Source organism: Fulmarus glacialis, unplaced genomic scaffold, assembly GCF_000690835.1.
Source record: "Fulmarus glacialis isolate BGI_N327 unplaced genomic scaffold, ASM69083v1 scaffold15127, whole genome shotgun sequence".
NCBI classification, from domain to species: Eukaryota; Metazoa; Chordata; class Aves; order Procellariiformes; family Procellariidae; genus Fulmarus; species Fulmarus glacialis.
The window spans coordinates 1-16,774 of record NW_009221390.1 but is presented as its reverse complement, the minus strand read 5'-3'; the positions used below and the strand labels follow the sequence as shown (position 1 = coordinate 16,774).

The following is a 16,774-nucleotide window of genomic DNA, read 5'->3' as shown; positions in this document are numbered from 1 at the left end:
AAGGAGAGTACTGCTCTAACAAGGTCCATGCACAAACTTCTCTGTTCTGCATAAAATATAGCACCTACCAAGACTACATCTAGACCCTTCGTGTGGAGAAGTGGCAAAATGGATCCACAGAGAGGGAGAGGTTTCCTCTCTTCTCTTGACAGAGATGTCTACACAAATCTTTCCCAGAGACTGTGGCAAGAGATACCTCTGCAAAAGGAGCTTTTCTGCCATCCTACCTTCCCCTCCAGCAGACTTTCAAAGAGCAACCCCACTGAACATGGCATGAAATGTGCTTCTACACGGGGTTCAGTCCTACACTTCTCAAGCAACAAGAGCTGTCAGTGAAGTTCACAGGAATTCTGAGCGTGAGTGAAAACCTTAAGATCAGGTCAACTGGAGAAAATTCATGCCTTGTGATAAGACATTTCATATCCCACCCGAGTTTAAGTGAAAATGTTGCATAGACTTTGGATAGCTATATATGTAATGCAGTATAGAATACAATATTACCTAGAAAAATGCAACATGTTAACAAAATTAAACCAAATTAATGTGCAAACTACGGTTCAATCAACAATTCTGCATCCATAGTTCTTAAAGTAACTGATACACATACATGTTACTTTCAGGAAAGTATTTGTTATTTTTTCAAAATAATCTATTACAATTTCAAGTGTCTTTCCTCATACTGTCTGAAATTAAAGACTGATTAGTTCTGACAGGTTTCTTATGCCATGCAGTGCTTCCCATGTCATGTCAGACACAGACATAAATCTTAAAAAAATGACCTGCAACTTGAGGGGGGGAAAAATAGCTTGGATTCCCATATTTTGTTTCTGCCCAGCATGCTTCAAAAAGGCTGAAAAATTGTAGATCTTATTTTTTGAACACTTGTTTCTCCCCTGATATTTTAGCTTATAAATCCAGATCTCATCTACTTCTTTTTCCTTCCTAATCAACTTACAGAATAGTTGATTAGTTCTTAGCTATATGTTATGAAGAGATAAAATAGTTTTCAGTTGGACTCTTCAGGACTCTTGATTTCGCTGGCAGAAGCGTCTGAGAAGCCACGCAGAGCTGCTGCTGAAGACTCTACACTCACAGCCTATGTTATTAAAAAGGCACCGACTCATTTCTCTATCTTCCAAAGAGAACATCAGCCCACAAATGAGAACAACCTCACACCAGGGTAAAAACCAGGCAAGAAGTGTTCAGTTTAACTAATTAGGCCTTCTTTTGGCACAGAAAAAAGACATAAATACATTTCCCTCTTAAGATTTAGTGAAAATTTACATTTTAGGAACTCAGAACCTGATCCCAAATCATTCACATTGATACAAAAATCTTAGCTGACTGCATTCATACCTACACTAATAAGAACAAGGACTTGGGCACACGAGGCAGACGGGGCTGAGTGCATCAGGACAGAAGGGTGCAGGAAAATCTGGGTATTCCTGTCCCCTGGGTGTGGGACAGGCAGTTCTGGCTGTAATGCTTTGGTCTGTATTCTGCACTGGGTCAGATCTGTGATAATACTGGTCTCCTCTGGTCTTAATAAACCATGAATCATGCATTTAAAAGTAGAGCTGTAGTCAAAATGGAATGTAGTGATTATGTAACACCAATTCCTTCTCCAACACTTCCCTCGGCGGGTTTACTGCAGGTCATATAAAGAACTATCATCCCTGTCTTTTCAATGCAGATATACAATATGAGTGATATACAATGCCTACCTCCATAGGTTTCGTGGTAAATCTGCTCGTTTGCCTGCAATGAGGTGTAGAACATTGTTAGCTCTCAAACACGGCAGCAGCAAGCAAAGCAAAGTTTATACATATAAATCAAAGAAAGGAGGTACTGTGATGTGTACCCTTTTAAATCCTTCATGCATGAATGTGTCTCCTCCAGGCACTTCATACTGAAGAATGTCAAGCCCTCGTCTTATGGCTTCCCTTTGGATAAGAAAAAACAGGGGAAGATAATTTTATTAGAAGTTTTGTTTTCTTGAGATATTCTTCTACTACAGCTAGATTATGCACCCTGTCAGTACACTGCACAGAGTGCATACACACCAGCTAAAACGTTGGTAAACCCAAGATTTTTCAAAATCCACAATTTTTCAGCCAAACACCCATGGGAGCACAAAACTGGACATATGATACAATGTTAGGGCTAACACATTTTAAGGGTGCAATTCTGTTCCTGCTCCCTCATTCTGGTACACTGTCAGGCAGGATAAGACTGAATTAAAACAAGTGCCAGATATTAAACTCTGACAAACTGCAGATGGAATGAGAATTTAAAAACTTATGACCCTGTCATGAAAATGGGACAAATAAAAACTCCATATTCAATCAATTATCAAGACAGTTGGGATTAGGACTTTTCCATTATAAAGACAGAGGCCAAAAGATAAGAGAACGGGATGGGAATGATGAGAATTTCCTATCCTAGAGCAGGGACTGATCAACCTTCCTGAGGCACAGATTGCTCCCTGGGAAGAGACGGACTTTGATACCATGGCCCCTGTTGCATAGCTTCTTGCTCCACAAACACATACATGATAACCAAGAGGATCGCTCAGGGAAATTAATAATTTAATTGATCAATTGATCACTGATCACTACAAGACCCTGATCCTTAGCAAAGTTTTCATGTATTAATGGAACACAAATAAGGCCAAATCACAAAACAATTATTCAACAGACAAGATGTAGGAAGTCCAAACATCAGCCCCAGGTGCTATGGGGCACCCTTTTTTAAAAAGATAGTGAGAGTCTCTCTAAGCTCCATTTTGTAACTGGGCATTTTAGGTGGCACAACCCCAATTAGGAAACAGGAGTCTATGTGGGACAAAGGTAAAATCAGGAGCTGGGATTGGGGATGTCCTTAGGGCAAAAAGCACATTTTTACCCTTTCAAAGTATAAAATGAGCTGAAAAGGCACACATGGTCCATACAGAGAACAGGAGTTTAGGAGAGGGAACATCCTAATACCATGTTCAACATATTGCCACAGGGTTCCTGTCTACTTTCCACCTTGCAAAGAGCAAATCTACCCGGGAGAAGTAAGCAAGTTTGAGCTCTGTCACCAAGGTACAAGATGGAGACCTGAGCCAAAACTCAGTGGAGCCAGCAGAAAAGCAAGACCCCTTGCCGGGTTTCTGGCTTTGGATGAAGCCCTGGAATATAAAAGAGAGGGTTGTTCTTTCAAAACTGCTCCAGAGCCCCCTTTATTTATAGGGTGCACTGTGCTACTGAGGCCCTCTCACGCAGACAGAAGCAGTAGCAAAAGCAAGGGCTTTAAGCTGAAACGAAAGAAAATACTTAGAAGCACCTCCATGACAGGGATTTCCATGTGTGAGGCAAATTACACCCAAAATTATTTGGGGTTTTCGTTTTGGTTTTTGGGGTGGGGTTTTTTTGGTGGGTTTCTTGGTTTTGGGGAGTTCTTATTTTTCTTGTTGGTTTTGGTTTTTTGGTGGGTTTTTTTGGTTTTGTTTTGTTTTTTTAAAAGAGGATTTGGTTGTGAAGGTGGCAAGAAAAATTTTGCTCCAGCCTCAGACTCTTTTTCTTAAAAAGCCTGTCACTCGGCTGTGCAAACCACCTCTGGTGCGGGTGCTACCTGAAGGCAGTCCAGGAGAGGGGTGCGATAGCCTGGCGAGGCACTGCTCCAGCACTGGCTAAGACCGGCTGCTGGCATAAAATTCAGAGCTTCAGGCCACTTCAGAGGGCACTGTGGGACTTTCCATACAGTCTTTTGGTCATCAACTCAGGGTCTGAGATCTCTTACACAAAAACTGCCCTTACTTGGGTAGTTGAGGACAGCAAGGATGTAAATGAACCCTTGACTGGAAAACACAGTTTCTCCCTGAAACACTGCGAGAAAGAACAGACAGCCTGGTGCTGCCTTTCTCTTATAAGGCTGAAAAAATGGTAATGAGAGATCCAAAGGCCTTCTAAGCCCTCTTCCAGTTGGGAACGGTGGAAAAGATTTCAGTTGGTGCCACACTGAGGGCCGAGACAGAGCTCTGAATTCTGGTTTTGGGGCCACTCGTTGCTTGAGAGGAGGGATGGAGGGTATTTCTGGATGAAAGCTGTGGAATACTTGCCTGTTTTCCGTTAGTTTCATGACTGTAGTGCCTCGTGAAGAAAAAACGATGAAAGACATCCGCAACATTGGACTGAAACAGAAGAACAAGCCAGATCTACGTCACAGACACACATTCAGCAGATTTTCATTTGTCAAGAAGCAGCGAATGAAAAAATAAATTATATATAGCAAATTAAAATATCATCGTAAGAAAACTTTACCTTATGAACTTCTCAGCTAGGCTTTCCACAAAAGAGTAAATCTCCGTCCAATGATTTCTGACACTTCCAGACCTGCATACAAAACATAATTGATTACATTCACCTTATTTCACAGAAAAAATTCCCTGTTCCACTCTGCATTTTAAGCCTGGGCTACTGCAATGGTGGTTAGGGACACAACGTCCCTAAATGTCTATGGAGATGAGGCAGTTAACTCTGTTGAGGCTTCTATAGCAGTTGGAAGCTGTAACAGGAGCCATCACGACAAAACCCACTGACTCAAAGAGAAGTAGAAATAAGTCTGAAATCGTTTACCATACAATTTCAAAACAAGTTCAGTAACTCTTCCATCTGCTTTTGCTCCTTTTGTAACATAAAATATAAGTATTTTCTTCTAGCTTGATTAATTTTATTTGACTTCACTAAATCATCTGCTAGCAGATGATTTACTTTCCTAGAGCACAGCTCTGCCCTTGCAGCCACACAGAAAGCCTTGACTGATCTCCTATTCTCCCAGAACGCGTGGGAGAATGTTTCCATGAATTACTGTTTGTTTCAAGAGAGAAAGCTTTTGAAGTAATTCGGACTAGCATTCTGTACAGTCAATCCCTGGCTCCATTACAGATTTCTTGTGAAAACTTGGGCAACTTAGTTACATGCACAAACTTACACATTTGTGCTGCCGTTCGCAATATATAAAGCTGCATTACTGCCACTCCCTGGCTTTTTTTCTGCTCGGGGACCCCCACAGTCTGGTGGGACTCAGACCTCAAACAGAGCCTTGCATGCAGCAACTCATGCAGTAAATGACAGGTGATTTCTACCGTGTGGATCTATGCCATACACTTTCAAGCCTTTAAAAAGGCTACAAAGCATGAGAAGTCGACAATTTTAAAAGCCCTCCCTAGGACTGCGGTGTTTAAGAGAGAACAGCTCATTCGCTTTCTTTGCCAGGCAAACTCAGGTGTCTTAGGCAGAAAGATAAATAAAACAGCACATACAGAAGGATCGCAAGGGCTTAGACACAGAAGAACTAAAAAAATTCCTGAAATTTAACTATTCTAAAGCACAGGTTTCCTCTAACTGCTGTTAGACATTTTTCTGTGTAAATGGATTAAAAAAAGGGAGAAAAAATGATCCCATGTTACAAATCTCAGTTCTACTATGGGCTTTCCAAGTGACCCTATGCCAATCACTTCTGCCCCTGTACATGAGGTAGAGTTCAGCATACAGAAGCTCACATAATATGGCATTGCCTGCCCTGCAACGGTGCTGGTGGAGTGGAGAAGAAGAGCAAAGATAAAGGGACAAGGACCGAAAAGAGACCCCTGAAGTACATAAGCCAGAATAAGCTTGGCTTGTGTAACCCTGTGCTTTCACGCTGCTCTTCTGGAGAACTGGTGATTCATTCACATAACAAACTGGTTACCAAAGAATGAAGAAATTGCCAGGCACTGAGAGAGGGCAACAAAGCACTAGGGACTGCTTGAACCAAGGATCTGGATCCTCTGCAGTGTCCGATTTATATGTGCTAGGCAACGGATGAGACATGATTATATATTTGTGAAGAGCACCAATGAAAGGTGCTGGCACTATTAGCAAAAGAGCCCTTTTCACATCATTAAAAAATAATCCAGGCAGATGTGAGGTATGTACTTTAAGCACTGCTTTTCTAGAAGGGATCTGAGGCAGTCCAACACCTATAATTCTGAAAGTCCCAGACTAAATCTCTAAGCCTGCTAAACTCAAACAGATTTTCCTTTAATCTATGCAAAACACATTTACAGCTCCCAATTTTTTTTTTTTTTTTTTTTTTAATTGTTTCCCCCCTGGAGTTGACACTTTCAGTTTCATTCTGAGCTTGCCATCTCACTAAGTCCAATTCTTGCAATTTCCAATGGACTCACTTCCCTACATAGAATAGCCACAGTTTCTTACTTGGAAAAGACTGACCTATTTTGGATGAGGTATCGAATTTCTACTGCCAGCTGCAGAGGCACTGATGCAATCCAAAAAAGAAAGTAGCAATGAATTTTCTTTATAACAGCAACAAATCATCATTTCCAGTACCTTCTTAGGACTGTCAGAATTACTTCCCCGCCCTCCCCTTTTTTTTAATCTACCCTCAGGCAAAGAACAGCTTGGCAAAACAGCCTAGACATTGAAAATTCAAGAAAATTATAAGCCACTAATAGTGGAAAAACATGAAGACTTTTGAAGTGAAAATGTACAGATAAACTTCATACTGTGTGCACTTCCATGTACTCTGACTATAATGAAACACCCCTTCTTGGAAAGGGTACAGCCAGTGAGACTAAGAGTAACTAGAATTGGCTGTAATAAATCTATAGATGCCCACCTCTGAAAAGCTAGGGAGGTCTCTGTCATGGGCTGGTCCTTACAGGAAGCATACTGTGCTCCCAGAGCACCTGGATCTACATCCCTGAGCTACAACCCTGTGGAGCAGAAGAACTTCAGCATGGTGGCAGGTCTCCTTCTCCCCTAGGAGGAATCCTGCACCCACATGTTGCTTATCAGCTGGGAAGTGTCAAAGCCAGGCAAGCAAGCCAGACAAGCCATACTAGCAAGAAAATTGTACTGCTTCAAAATCTCATATAAAGAATACCAGTGGTCAGCACTTAATCACTTGCCCCACCACATCCCTCAAAAGACCCGGTGTGTCACCTCCCACTGCAAATGATGCCCAAGTGCCACAGATGGTAGTCACATCCAACTCCTCATGAACACCAGTGGAGGTGGCCTGGCTTATAGAAGAACCTGATTTCCCACCCCTTCCCCCAAACTTGCCTCTAGATACCCCTGTTTGTAAAGTCTATTTATTTTGTTTTGGAGGCTTCTGGGGTTTGCCCTGATATAGTTTAATCTGTTGCCCCAGAGGGCTGAACCCACAAAACCACCAACGGCAGTTTTAATGGCAGATTAAACAAAAATTTACAATAATAAAATGTTTGCTAAACTATATACTAAGTTGCCAAATGCTGTCAAATATTACTCCCAGCACTGACAAAGAGAAGCTGTCCAACATTATTAAAAATACTGAGGCATTTCACTGCTTTTGGGATCTTATCTTTCACACTGCAGAATCACTTTTGCTGGCAGCATAAACTAACTTGCTGCCCTTCATGGCTAGATCAGACGAGGAGGTTTTTTCCTTGGTTTCCCATGGCAAGTGGGAGGCTCCAAGCATACCCTAAGCTCCTTTATGACCATGGCCAATGCTTGAAAGCCATACTCATTTTTAAGTCCACAGTTAACAAGCCTAGAGAAAGCACAAGGTCTTTCAGTGATGCTCTACACCACAGGTTATTCTTGGACATGTGCACAGCATGATTTTTACAGCAGTTTCAGTGCTTTTGTTGTTTCCCTTAGAACCTTACAATAACTAAGAACAAACAACTCCTGAATCGGCATACCTGTGCTAATAGGAGCCTCAGACAAAGCTGGCATGTTGTCTCGAATTGCCATCAGTAAATAATGACTAACAGATTCCTTGCCTGGCCTGTTTGGCCATCAAATGATACACTCCTGTAAAATTTCAGAGGAACTGTGAAGAATTCCAAATAATGAGGAAAGAATAAATGAAGCACAAAAAATAGCAGCACTGCATAGAAAAATCACTGGGTGCGAGACACACACTCGTCCACCCTCAGCAGTAACCGGGGGAAGACATGAGGAAGCGATGCAGCCAGGGACCCCTACATACCCTGCTATGGAGGTTTGTACCAGTGGATCCACCAAGCCAGCGCTGTGGCTGTCTGCAAAGACAGACGATGTTACAGCCTGACCTGTCTTGTTGGCTCTTGCCTTAGAGATTTTCTGCTTTTCAGGTCATCAGCAACCTGGTTCAACTCCTCACATCAATCAAAATGGCCACCACCACCCAGCCGAGCGCCAGGCTTCCTCCCTGCACTCTCCCCGCTGAAGAAGCCCAGTGAGCCTGACGTTCTCTGCAACGTACCAAGCCCCACAAGCCAAAGACCTCTGTGGATAGTGACCCACAGCTTACAAGCAGTTCGTGTGCCTTTCAGAGTCAGGCGGGACAGTGAGGTTTCAGCCCTCGGAGGTTACATAATTCTCATGGTGAAGGAAAACGCAAGGCAATAAACAGCTGCTGTGGGCAGCCGGAGCATCGCAGAAAATATTTCAGGGCCTGTTTCTGCTGCCGGTTCCACTGGGGTGAACCTGGAGCGGGTCCAGAGAAACAGCAGAATTTCCCCAGGTCCGTACCTACGCAATTGGGATCAGAAGTAGGCCCAAGCGAAGTGAAAAAACCCACAGGAGCCATTTGTTGTGAGTGTGCTCCCCGCTCCACCAGCTCTGTTCCCCTTACACACGAGACAAAGAGAAGAGTCAGCAAACCACAACATAGGAAGGAATGTGCTCCCGGCCTCATCGGGACTCAGCTCGGTGCTGCTGCTGCTGCTGCAGCTCCTTCTTCCGCCGTTTCCCTGAATTTCACATTGCTACCGCTTGATGGGAGGGGAAAAGAGGAGGTCAGCGAGCATTTCAGGGGATAGAAGGAAGTGATGTGATTGCAAGGCTTGATTCTGCTCCTGCTTACTTTGGAGTGACTCCTTCTAGCTTAGCAGAGCTCTGTCAGTATAAGAACGGCAAGCATGTTAGAGTCATATCTGCCTCACTGCTCTTTGAGAAGAGAACAAAGCGCGAGACAGGCTGGAAACCTCCTCTTCTTTCCTAACAGGCTCCCAGAGGCAGTGGAAGCTGGAGCCCAGGGAAATCAAGCAGCACAACCCTGGCACATGGGGTGCCACTTTCAGCCCAGTTACTTCAGCAGGGAAAAACCAGGAGGGTCAGTTGTAAGGTGTCTGTCCCAGGACATGTGTGATTCACAGCTACAGCTGAATTCACTATCAGGAACCTATACAGATCAACAATATACATCAGACCTGCAGCTTAGTAGTGAAAGTTAATACCCCAGCACTACCCAAACAGTAAATATTTTTATTACCACATGTACACAGAGAGAAGGCAGCAGGACCCAAAGCCTTTCCTCCCTGCTGAAAGTGAGAAAGTGCAACCCCTTGAAGCTACAGAGCTGCCCCTTGTCCTGTTCCCCCGCCATGCACATTTGCCTCTGTTACCGATTGACTGAAGGCAGCAATTCCAGAGATCCTGGAGCAAGAAACAGACCTCTTATTACTGATGCTGGGTCCAATTTGAATATGGTGTCAGGCGAGTACAACACCCATTGAGTTTGCACTGTAAGTCTCTATCCCCTCGAGCTAACGGTGGCCCTGTATATGGCCCATTGCTCAGAAACGTGGCACGTTGTTGTTGTTTGGAGAGCTCTTTGTGGCCACACTGTAGACAACAGAATTCTTGCACATGGCTAATAACGGCTCTGCAATAAAAGCAAACCCTGGGGCATCTAGTTTGTTGTGGTTTCAGACATGCACGCGCGTGTTCATCCACCCCTCTGCTCCCTTCTGAGCCAGCAGAGCATTCAAAGTGACAAGAATCCTCCTCTTCCAAACAATGCTTCTTGCAAGCATGGAAGGGACCTTGACTGGGTGATTCATTCAGGCAAGGAAGGACTAGTTTATATTATCTGCTCCAAAGGCAATTAGAAACACTGGTGGAGACAGCTATTCTGATACAGCCCTTGCTTCAAAGTACTTGTAACATTAATGGACAAGACAAGGGCTCGAATGGGGAGGGGAAGATACAGAGAAGTAACTGGAAAATGGATTTCTTAGTCCTAGGCCAGCAACCCCAAGCCCAGGACCCAAAGTACTTGAATCCAAAAGGTTTCATGACAAAAACCATTAATTTTTTAGATAGCTTTTCTCCTGTAAAACTACTGAGAAAGTCTGCAGCAACATTACTGACTTCTATAAGTCAGCCCTCAAAACATTAACCATTGCTCCTACAATAATCCACAAGTCCTATCCACCTGGTGCTATAGCTCTTGCTGCATACCCAGCCACCACAAAAGCACAAAGTGAAATTCAGAAGCCAGGCTCAGACAGTATCCAACCACTTCAGATCTCCCTGCAAAGCTCCAGAGCTGTTCTGAGCAGCACCAGGCCTGGAAGACCCACTCTCAGCATCCCGGTCCTCCTCAGCCACAACATGGGGAGCGAAGCAGGGTGCTCAATCCCAGTCACACCACAACACTCTTAACAAGGTGCAAATGATAACCAGGACCAGGGAGATACAGCTTTTGCACTGTTAATAACTCACAGGAGTCAATGCATCTTCTCCACATTTGAGATGAAAAGGTTCAGTCTTACTACATCTCATACAAACTCAAATCGCAATTCATACCAGCGTTTGGCCTGCAAGCTGAGACAAAAGTAATGAAATTCTCAATCACTGAGCGCACACAAACCAAAATCCTAGGTCAGTGGGAATCTTGCTGTTTACCTCCTTGGCTCAAGCCCCAAATAAATCAGATTTAGTTACATGCATAAATAGACTGCAAATGACAAGCTGCCACAGCTTTTTCTTCCCATTAACTGTACACGTTTTATGTCAAATAACCAGTACCCATTAGCTTTGCCTTGTGTTTTATAAAGAATTTTTTTCTTGGGGCAGAGGGGAAGAGAATTGGTTTTCCTGAACATTTTTTTCCTGCCAAAAGGCAAATCTGGCAGAATCATATCAGACAAAATACAAACAAATAAAACCTGGTTCCAATAACATAGGTATGTCTGAAGCTGAATAAAAATTTGCTTTGGAACATTCCAAGCAATTATACCTGGTTGTAAGAAAATCACAGCACTGGCTGTGATATAACCACAACAAAGAAAGATACAAAGGCAAAATACCAACAGATTATGTTTTGAAAGCAATAAAGATATTGCTTTCGGGCAGTTGGAGAACGAGAGGTGTCATGCAGATGATGTGGTTACATTATAAGGGGCAGGAGGGGAAGTCAGACAGAAAAGGAGGAAGACAGATAGACACAACCATTTTTAAATATACATGTATTGTAATCAATGCCATCTAAGGAACAGAGCTGATACTTTTATTCAGACAGCAAGTCCTCTCAATCTCAATAGGCAGTTGACCTGCATCAGGTCCTACATCTTCTGATGAACTGAAGTCTGGCTGCAGTAGATAGATATTCTTGCTTACAGAAAAGGGAGTTCAGCAGTACTTTAAGTCAGTCAATATGAGATTTTCAAATGCAATTAAATTAGGTGTCAGAACATGTGTTCAGACATCCTGCCAGCAGTCCAATTTCCAACCACAACAACGTTGCTAGCTACACTCTTCTCACGCACTGCGTAAAACCAGCACACAGAACAGCATCGGACTGAGACGGCGTGGAGAGAGAAGCTGTAGAATTTCCCACAGGTCCAGCTCTGAGCTAACACTCCTGGACCGGGACTATGTGGATGCAGGAAGAAAGGCAGAGGGCTACAGTGAGAGCCTAAGGCCAAAAATACTTGCTCTCACTAGTACCTGTAATCCATGACTACTAAATTAATTCAAATCATTGGCAAGGAAATCATGCGGGCGGGGGAAGGGGGACACAAAATGTGTTCACTAAACTCTTATTTATTTGCTTAAAATATGGCATATTGTGAAAAAATAAGGTATGTGGAGATCAGCAATTCAGTATAGTTGCTTAAAATGATAAAAGCTGGCACAGAATAGCAGCTACTGAAACGCCTGTTGTTCTGATGGCTTTTTGGCTTGCCTGAAGTGAGTTCGGAAGTATCAACCTGTTTCCCACCCCACAAAGCTGGTTTTTCAAGGGGAGGTTGGGCGAACAGACCCGAAAGCCAAAACCATGAGGGAGATGGGACAGGGTAGTAATTTCCCATCTGATCAGAGGTTGTGCTTTTCCCCACCAGCTCCCTACCGGTGATATTCACCTCTGGAGTGAGGCTTACCGAGTTTAAAGGGAGGCAGCTGGAAAATGGATTACAAGCGAGAATGCTTGACTGGCCACATTGTACTCACGTCTACCAAAGTCGCTGTTGACAGGGATGCTCTTGGGAGCACAGGAGACAAAGCAAAACTGATGCAAAAGGCAATATTGTTGTGGGCCCAAGAGACAGGAGTACCATGAAGAAGGCCTACCCAGAAGTTCAGGGGGAAGATGAGGAGTGGAGAAAGCGTAGTTAGGCAAGCCCCCCCCCAAAAGAATTAGAATCACTGCCCTAAAAGTAAACCAGCCAGGGCCTTACTTCAGACATCTGCACTGCCATGGTCTGTGCTGTGGAAAAAGAAAATGTTTTCCCAAAGCTGTGCAGCTCATTTTTCCTCAAAATCCAAACAATTTCTTAGCAAACATCCCAGCAGGAAAAAAGAGAAAATACTTTCAACTATCTCACATTCTTTTTCCTCCCCAATTCCCATCCTGTCCTACAGTCAAAAAATAATCAAAAAAATTTCTTCATACTTGGTAAATACAAAATACAGACAGCTCTGCAGCTCAGATCTGCCATGTCAAGCATCACCAGGAGCAAGTATTTATGGCAGTTAGAAGTCCTTACTTTAAAAGGATTTCTGTTTGTTGCACTAATAAACAATCATAACAATGCTATCAGGCACTGTTATAACTAGAAAACACTAGAGGTCAGTCATCCTTTCTGCTGTGCAAGTGCATTTCAATATGATTACAAACAACAGCTGGATGTCAACAGCAAGGCAGGGATGAGAGAGAGTTATTTACACACTCAAGCATGAGGATGTCACTACAAGGCCTGAATAGTCAGGCAATCCAATCCCTAAGAGGACCTGTCCTTGGCAGTTTGGGATGGGACTGAAACAAGTTCTTCATGCACCTAGACAACCAAAGCAAATGAAGCAACCAAAGCAAGTGAGAAGTACTCAGGTATCCATTATGTTGGGTTTAAGAGCTATGCTTGTTTAAAGGTAAACACGAGATTTTTAATATCACATGTGACTTGATCCTACCACATGCCATAGGAGAGATGGGTATGCCAACTGCACAATATACTGCCTTACCTCATGCAAAGGGAGTAACTTAGCTGCAAACAGGAAAATTTCTACTGCTTCAGTATGATACTTTAAAGTCTTCCACTACACCTCCAAATAAGCTCAAGACTGCATAACTCAAGAAGTATGACATACAGACAGCACAAGATTGCAGACTCTAGGCAGCTGCCTCTACAGCCAGCAAATGTCCAGTTCTCGTAGCTTCAAGAGATTTGCTCATCTAAGCATCCCCAGAGACAAGGCAGTCTAATGTGGCTCTGGCACAGTCAGTCAATCCTAAGGAGGATGGTGGCACGTCTCCCTCCCACACATGCTGCTTTTCCCTTCCACCATGCCAGCTTCTCGGACATCCAAGGCTTAGTTCCACTGCTCTGATCTTGCTTATCCCATGGAGTTAGCATAAAGGGCTGCAATCAACTACAGGCAGAGAAAAACTGTAAGAAATCAGTGAGTTTCTTTTTCTAATTGGCAGCATATATATTATACCAATAACTTCACCAGCAGATGATCTTTTCCATCTGATGGTTGTTGCCTGCAGGATTAAATCCCCACAGACTTTGCCTGGCAGAATGAAAAGGAAAAATCATGCCCCAATAAAGTCATTGCAGTAACACACAGTGCTTACATGCATAAGTAGAAAGGTTTGTTGTCTTCTTCCAATTTGCCTCCTACTGATGTGAGATTACATCTTTCTATGGAGAACCAAAGCAAAGCAGATTTAAAGTAATTTTGGTTCACCCAGGCTGACTTCAGAGACAGGGCCTGTCATTCAGCTAAAGAACACGCTACAGGGTCACAGGATTAAAGCCTGGAGTTTTCACAGAGCAAATGCTTCAATCCCATTGTTAGACAGCTAATTAAGACTGAATGCATCTAACTCCAGACTGGCAAGGCACCAACAAAGGGAGGCAATCCCCAGGCCATATGGGGATACTTTGTGGTGTATAGGGCTGGGTTTTTCTGGGGATTCTCCCATTAGAAGTTAAAGCCAGAATTCTTCCCAGATATGTATCAGCATGGATCCAATTCTAAAAAAAAAAGTGTCCACTGCATTTTCAGATTTGACCAGCTGCTTCTGACTGGCTTCCTACCTTCTCCTTACCAGGAATACCCTGACCCTTCTCAACACTAAAGGATTATCTAGTTCCTTCCTGATGAAGTGTCCCAAGATCCAGAGTCTATCAACTCACTCAGTCAACCCTCCCTGCCTCCTTAAAGCTCCCTGTGCTGTGCCAGATGTCACAGAATACAGCTGGGACTAAATACCCCCTCAGCCAGCACACATCCTCCATCCCCTCCGGCTGAGTACCACATGCATTTGGTTACAGCAGGAAGGCAGCATGGGACCTATAGCTCCTCAGATCTGGCACTCTAATATTACCCATATGGACTGTAATGCAATCTCATTGAGGCCAAAAGCAGCTTTGCCACCGCATTGCCACTCACTCGGTAGGAGCAGGGATGGATTCTAAAACCATCCAGGGACCCAAGTAACTTTTACTGCAGCTTTTTACCAAAGAGTTCCTCTTTCAGCCTCTCAAATAGTATAAAGACTCAGTTTGTGATGAAGTCAAAGAGAGTTTTCCCACTGGAACCAAAGTGCATGACTTTTACTTCAACCATAATCAGATCCAGTCTCCAGTGGACCAATGTACTGAGCAGATATCACCTGAGCCAAGACACAAGACCTGTAGGGTACCAGAAGAAAATGTATGATTTCATGTCCACAATGCTGCAGAAGAAGTTGCTTACACAACCAACTTTCTATTGCTTGACATATCAGTAATTCTGAGCAAATAACTCTCTTCTCTGCCTTGATTGCCCCAAATACAACATGAGTGATTACAGCGATCACACCAGTAAAGTGCTTTCTGAGCTACACATGAAAAGTAGCATAGGAGCGCAGCGTGGTGATTGCTAGGGGTACACAACGCCAGTTTAGAGAAGGAAATCGCACTGTGGAAGACAGATATCATGTCATGGAGAGAACCCATATTGCAATCACCAACATTTGTTGTTACAAGCAATTCAATACAGGAAGTGAGCATAACAACAGTACCAGTCACTTCTTGAAAGCCTGGTGAGAATGAATTTGAGAACTAACACTAGCCCCCCACAGAGCTCTTTCTAGACATGCAGGAACACTTCAGGAACAAGTTCTTAGTGAAAGAAAACAAAACAATGACCACATGGTGCATTAGTGCATCTTTTAGAAAGGCAGAATGCCTTTGCTCTTCAGATCCTTTTGCTCTAAAACCAGAATCACTACTTAATGACACTTTTTTTCTTCTTCTTGAATATGGGAATATACTGGCTCCTGAGCGATGGTGGCTTTTTGCCTCATGCAGGCTGTGCAGAAGGCCTGATGGACTGAACAGTTCTCCCAGCCAGGAAACAGCACAATGCAGCCTTCATACCTGGCTTATGGGTAAGAATTACAAAAAAAAGGCTCCAGTCTTTCATAATACCATGTCACATATGTAGCCCAGGATGTATTAGATAACATAACCACCACACTGAGCATATGCAGAGACTAACAATTTATTCCTTGAGTTTAACCCTTGGCTGTCAAGCCAGAGCAGTGCACCAGGAGAAACAGAAATTTGTGCCTTCCGAAAAACACCTGTGGGTGCACCAGTTTACCACTCACTTTGCTAGTGCTTGCTATAACATGCCTATGAATGTGGGCTTAACCATACCCTCTGGCCATACCTAAATTGGGCTATGGTATTAAAGAAAAGTATTTGCCAACCTATTTTAATAGGCATAACTCAAACACAGGTTTAGACAATTCCAAAGAAGTTGAGCAGAAACAAGTTTTATAAAACCTTACAGTGAGTCTGTAAAAAAGCAATCACCACATACAAGCAGTCTAGTCTTAACTTTAGGTAGGTCTGCACAGCCCTGGCACTGCTAAATCTCACAGGTGACATCTCAGCGCTTAGTCCGAGTCTTGACACCAAACTCCAGGAGTGCTGGGGACACTGACCAACCATCCCCTCAAATCCAGTGCTCACAGCCCATGCACCACAACCTGAAGGCCACCTGACTTCCCAGGTTTGCATGTGCAGCTAACCCAGGATAAAGCACAGTGCTCCCCTAAATGCTCCACTTGGGAAACATGCAAGTTTTGGGGAGCAAAAATAAGGATCCTGCCCCACACATCACGTTTGGCACCAAGGGGAGGTGGGGAAAGGCTCCCGGGGAGACGGTGGAAACAACGTCCCTGCTGCTGCAAGGAGGCACTGAAGGGTGAATAAACGTTTTTAAATGCGACTGTCACTTACTTATCCAGGACGAAGTAGAGATCAAAGGCACCGTGACAGGAGCGCTGCTCTTCTTGCTCTTCCTCCTCCTCCGGCCGGGCGCAGGAGGTTAGGCTCCCCATTGCCAGCAAGAAGCAGCACAAAAACGCTGCTTTCTCCACGCTGCTCCTGCAACTCGCCATCTTTTCCCTTCCTTAATTCTTTCTCCTCCCCCAGTCTCTCTCTCTCGCTGCAGACCTTACGGGC

The 16,774-nt window shown here is 43.7% G+C and overlaps 1 protein-coding gene across 1 annotated transcript in view; it reads right to left on the bottom strand.

Annotated features, from left to right (window-relative positions):
* The window catches only part of LOC104079170 (anthrax toxin receptor 1-like), a 57,917-nt gene extending 41,207 nt beyond the window's left edge, over positions 1 to 16,710 (bottom strand). Inside the window, exons 1-5 of the mRNA XM_009581105.1 lie at positions 16,550 to 16,710; positions 4,305 to 4,376; positions 4,103 to 4,174; positions 1,862 to 1,943; positions 1,725 to 1,758 (exon numbers count right to left, since the gene is read on the bottom strand). Of these exons, the coding sequence (XP_009579400.1) occupies positions 1,725 to 1,758; positions 1,862 to 1,943; positions 4,103 to 4,174; positions 4,305 to 4,376; positions 16,550 to 16,710 (421 nt within the window). The remainder of the gene's footprint in view (positions 1 to 1,724; positions 1,759 to 1,861; positions 1,944 to 4,102; positions 4,175 to 4,304; positions 4,377 to 16,549) is intronic.
* Between the last annotated feature and the right edge of the window lie 64 nt (positions 16,711 to 16,774).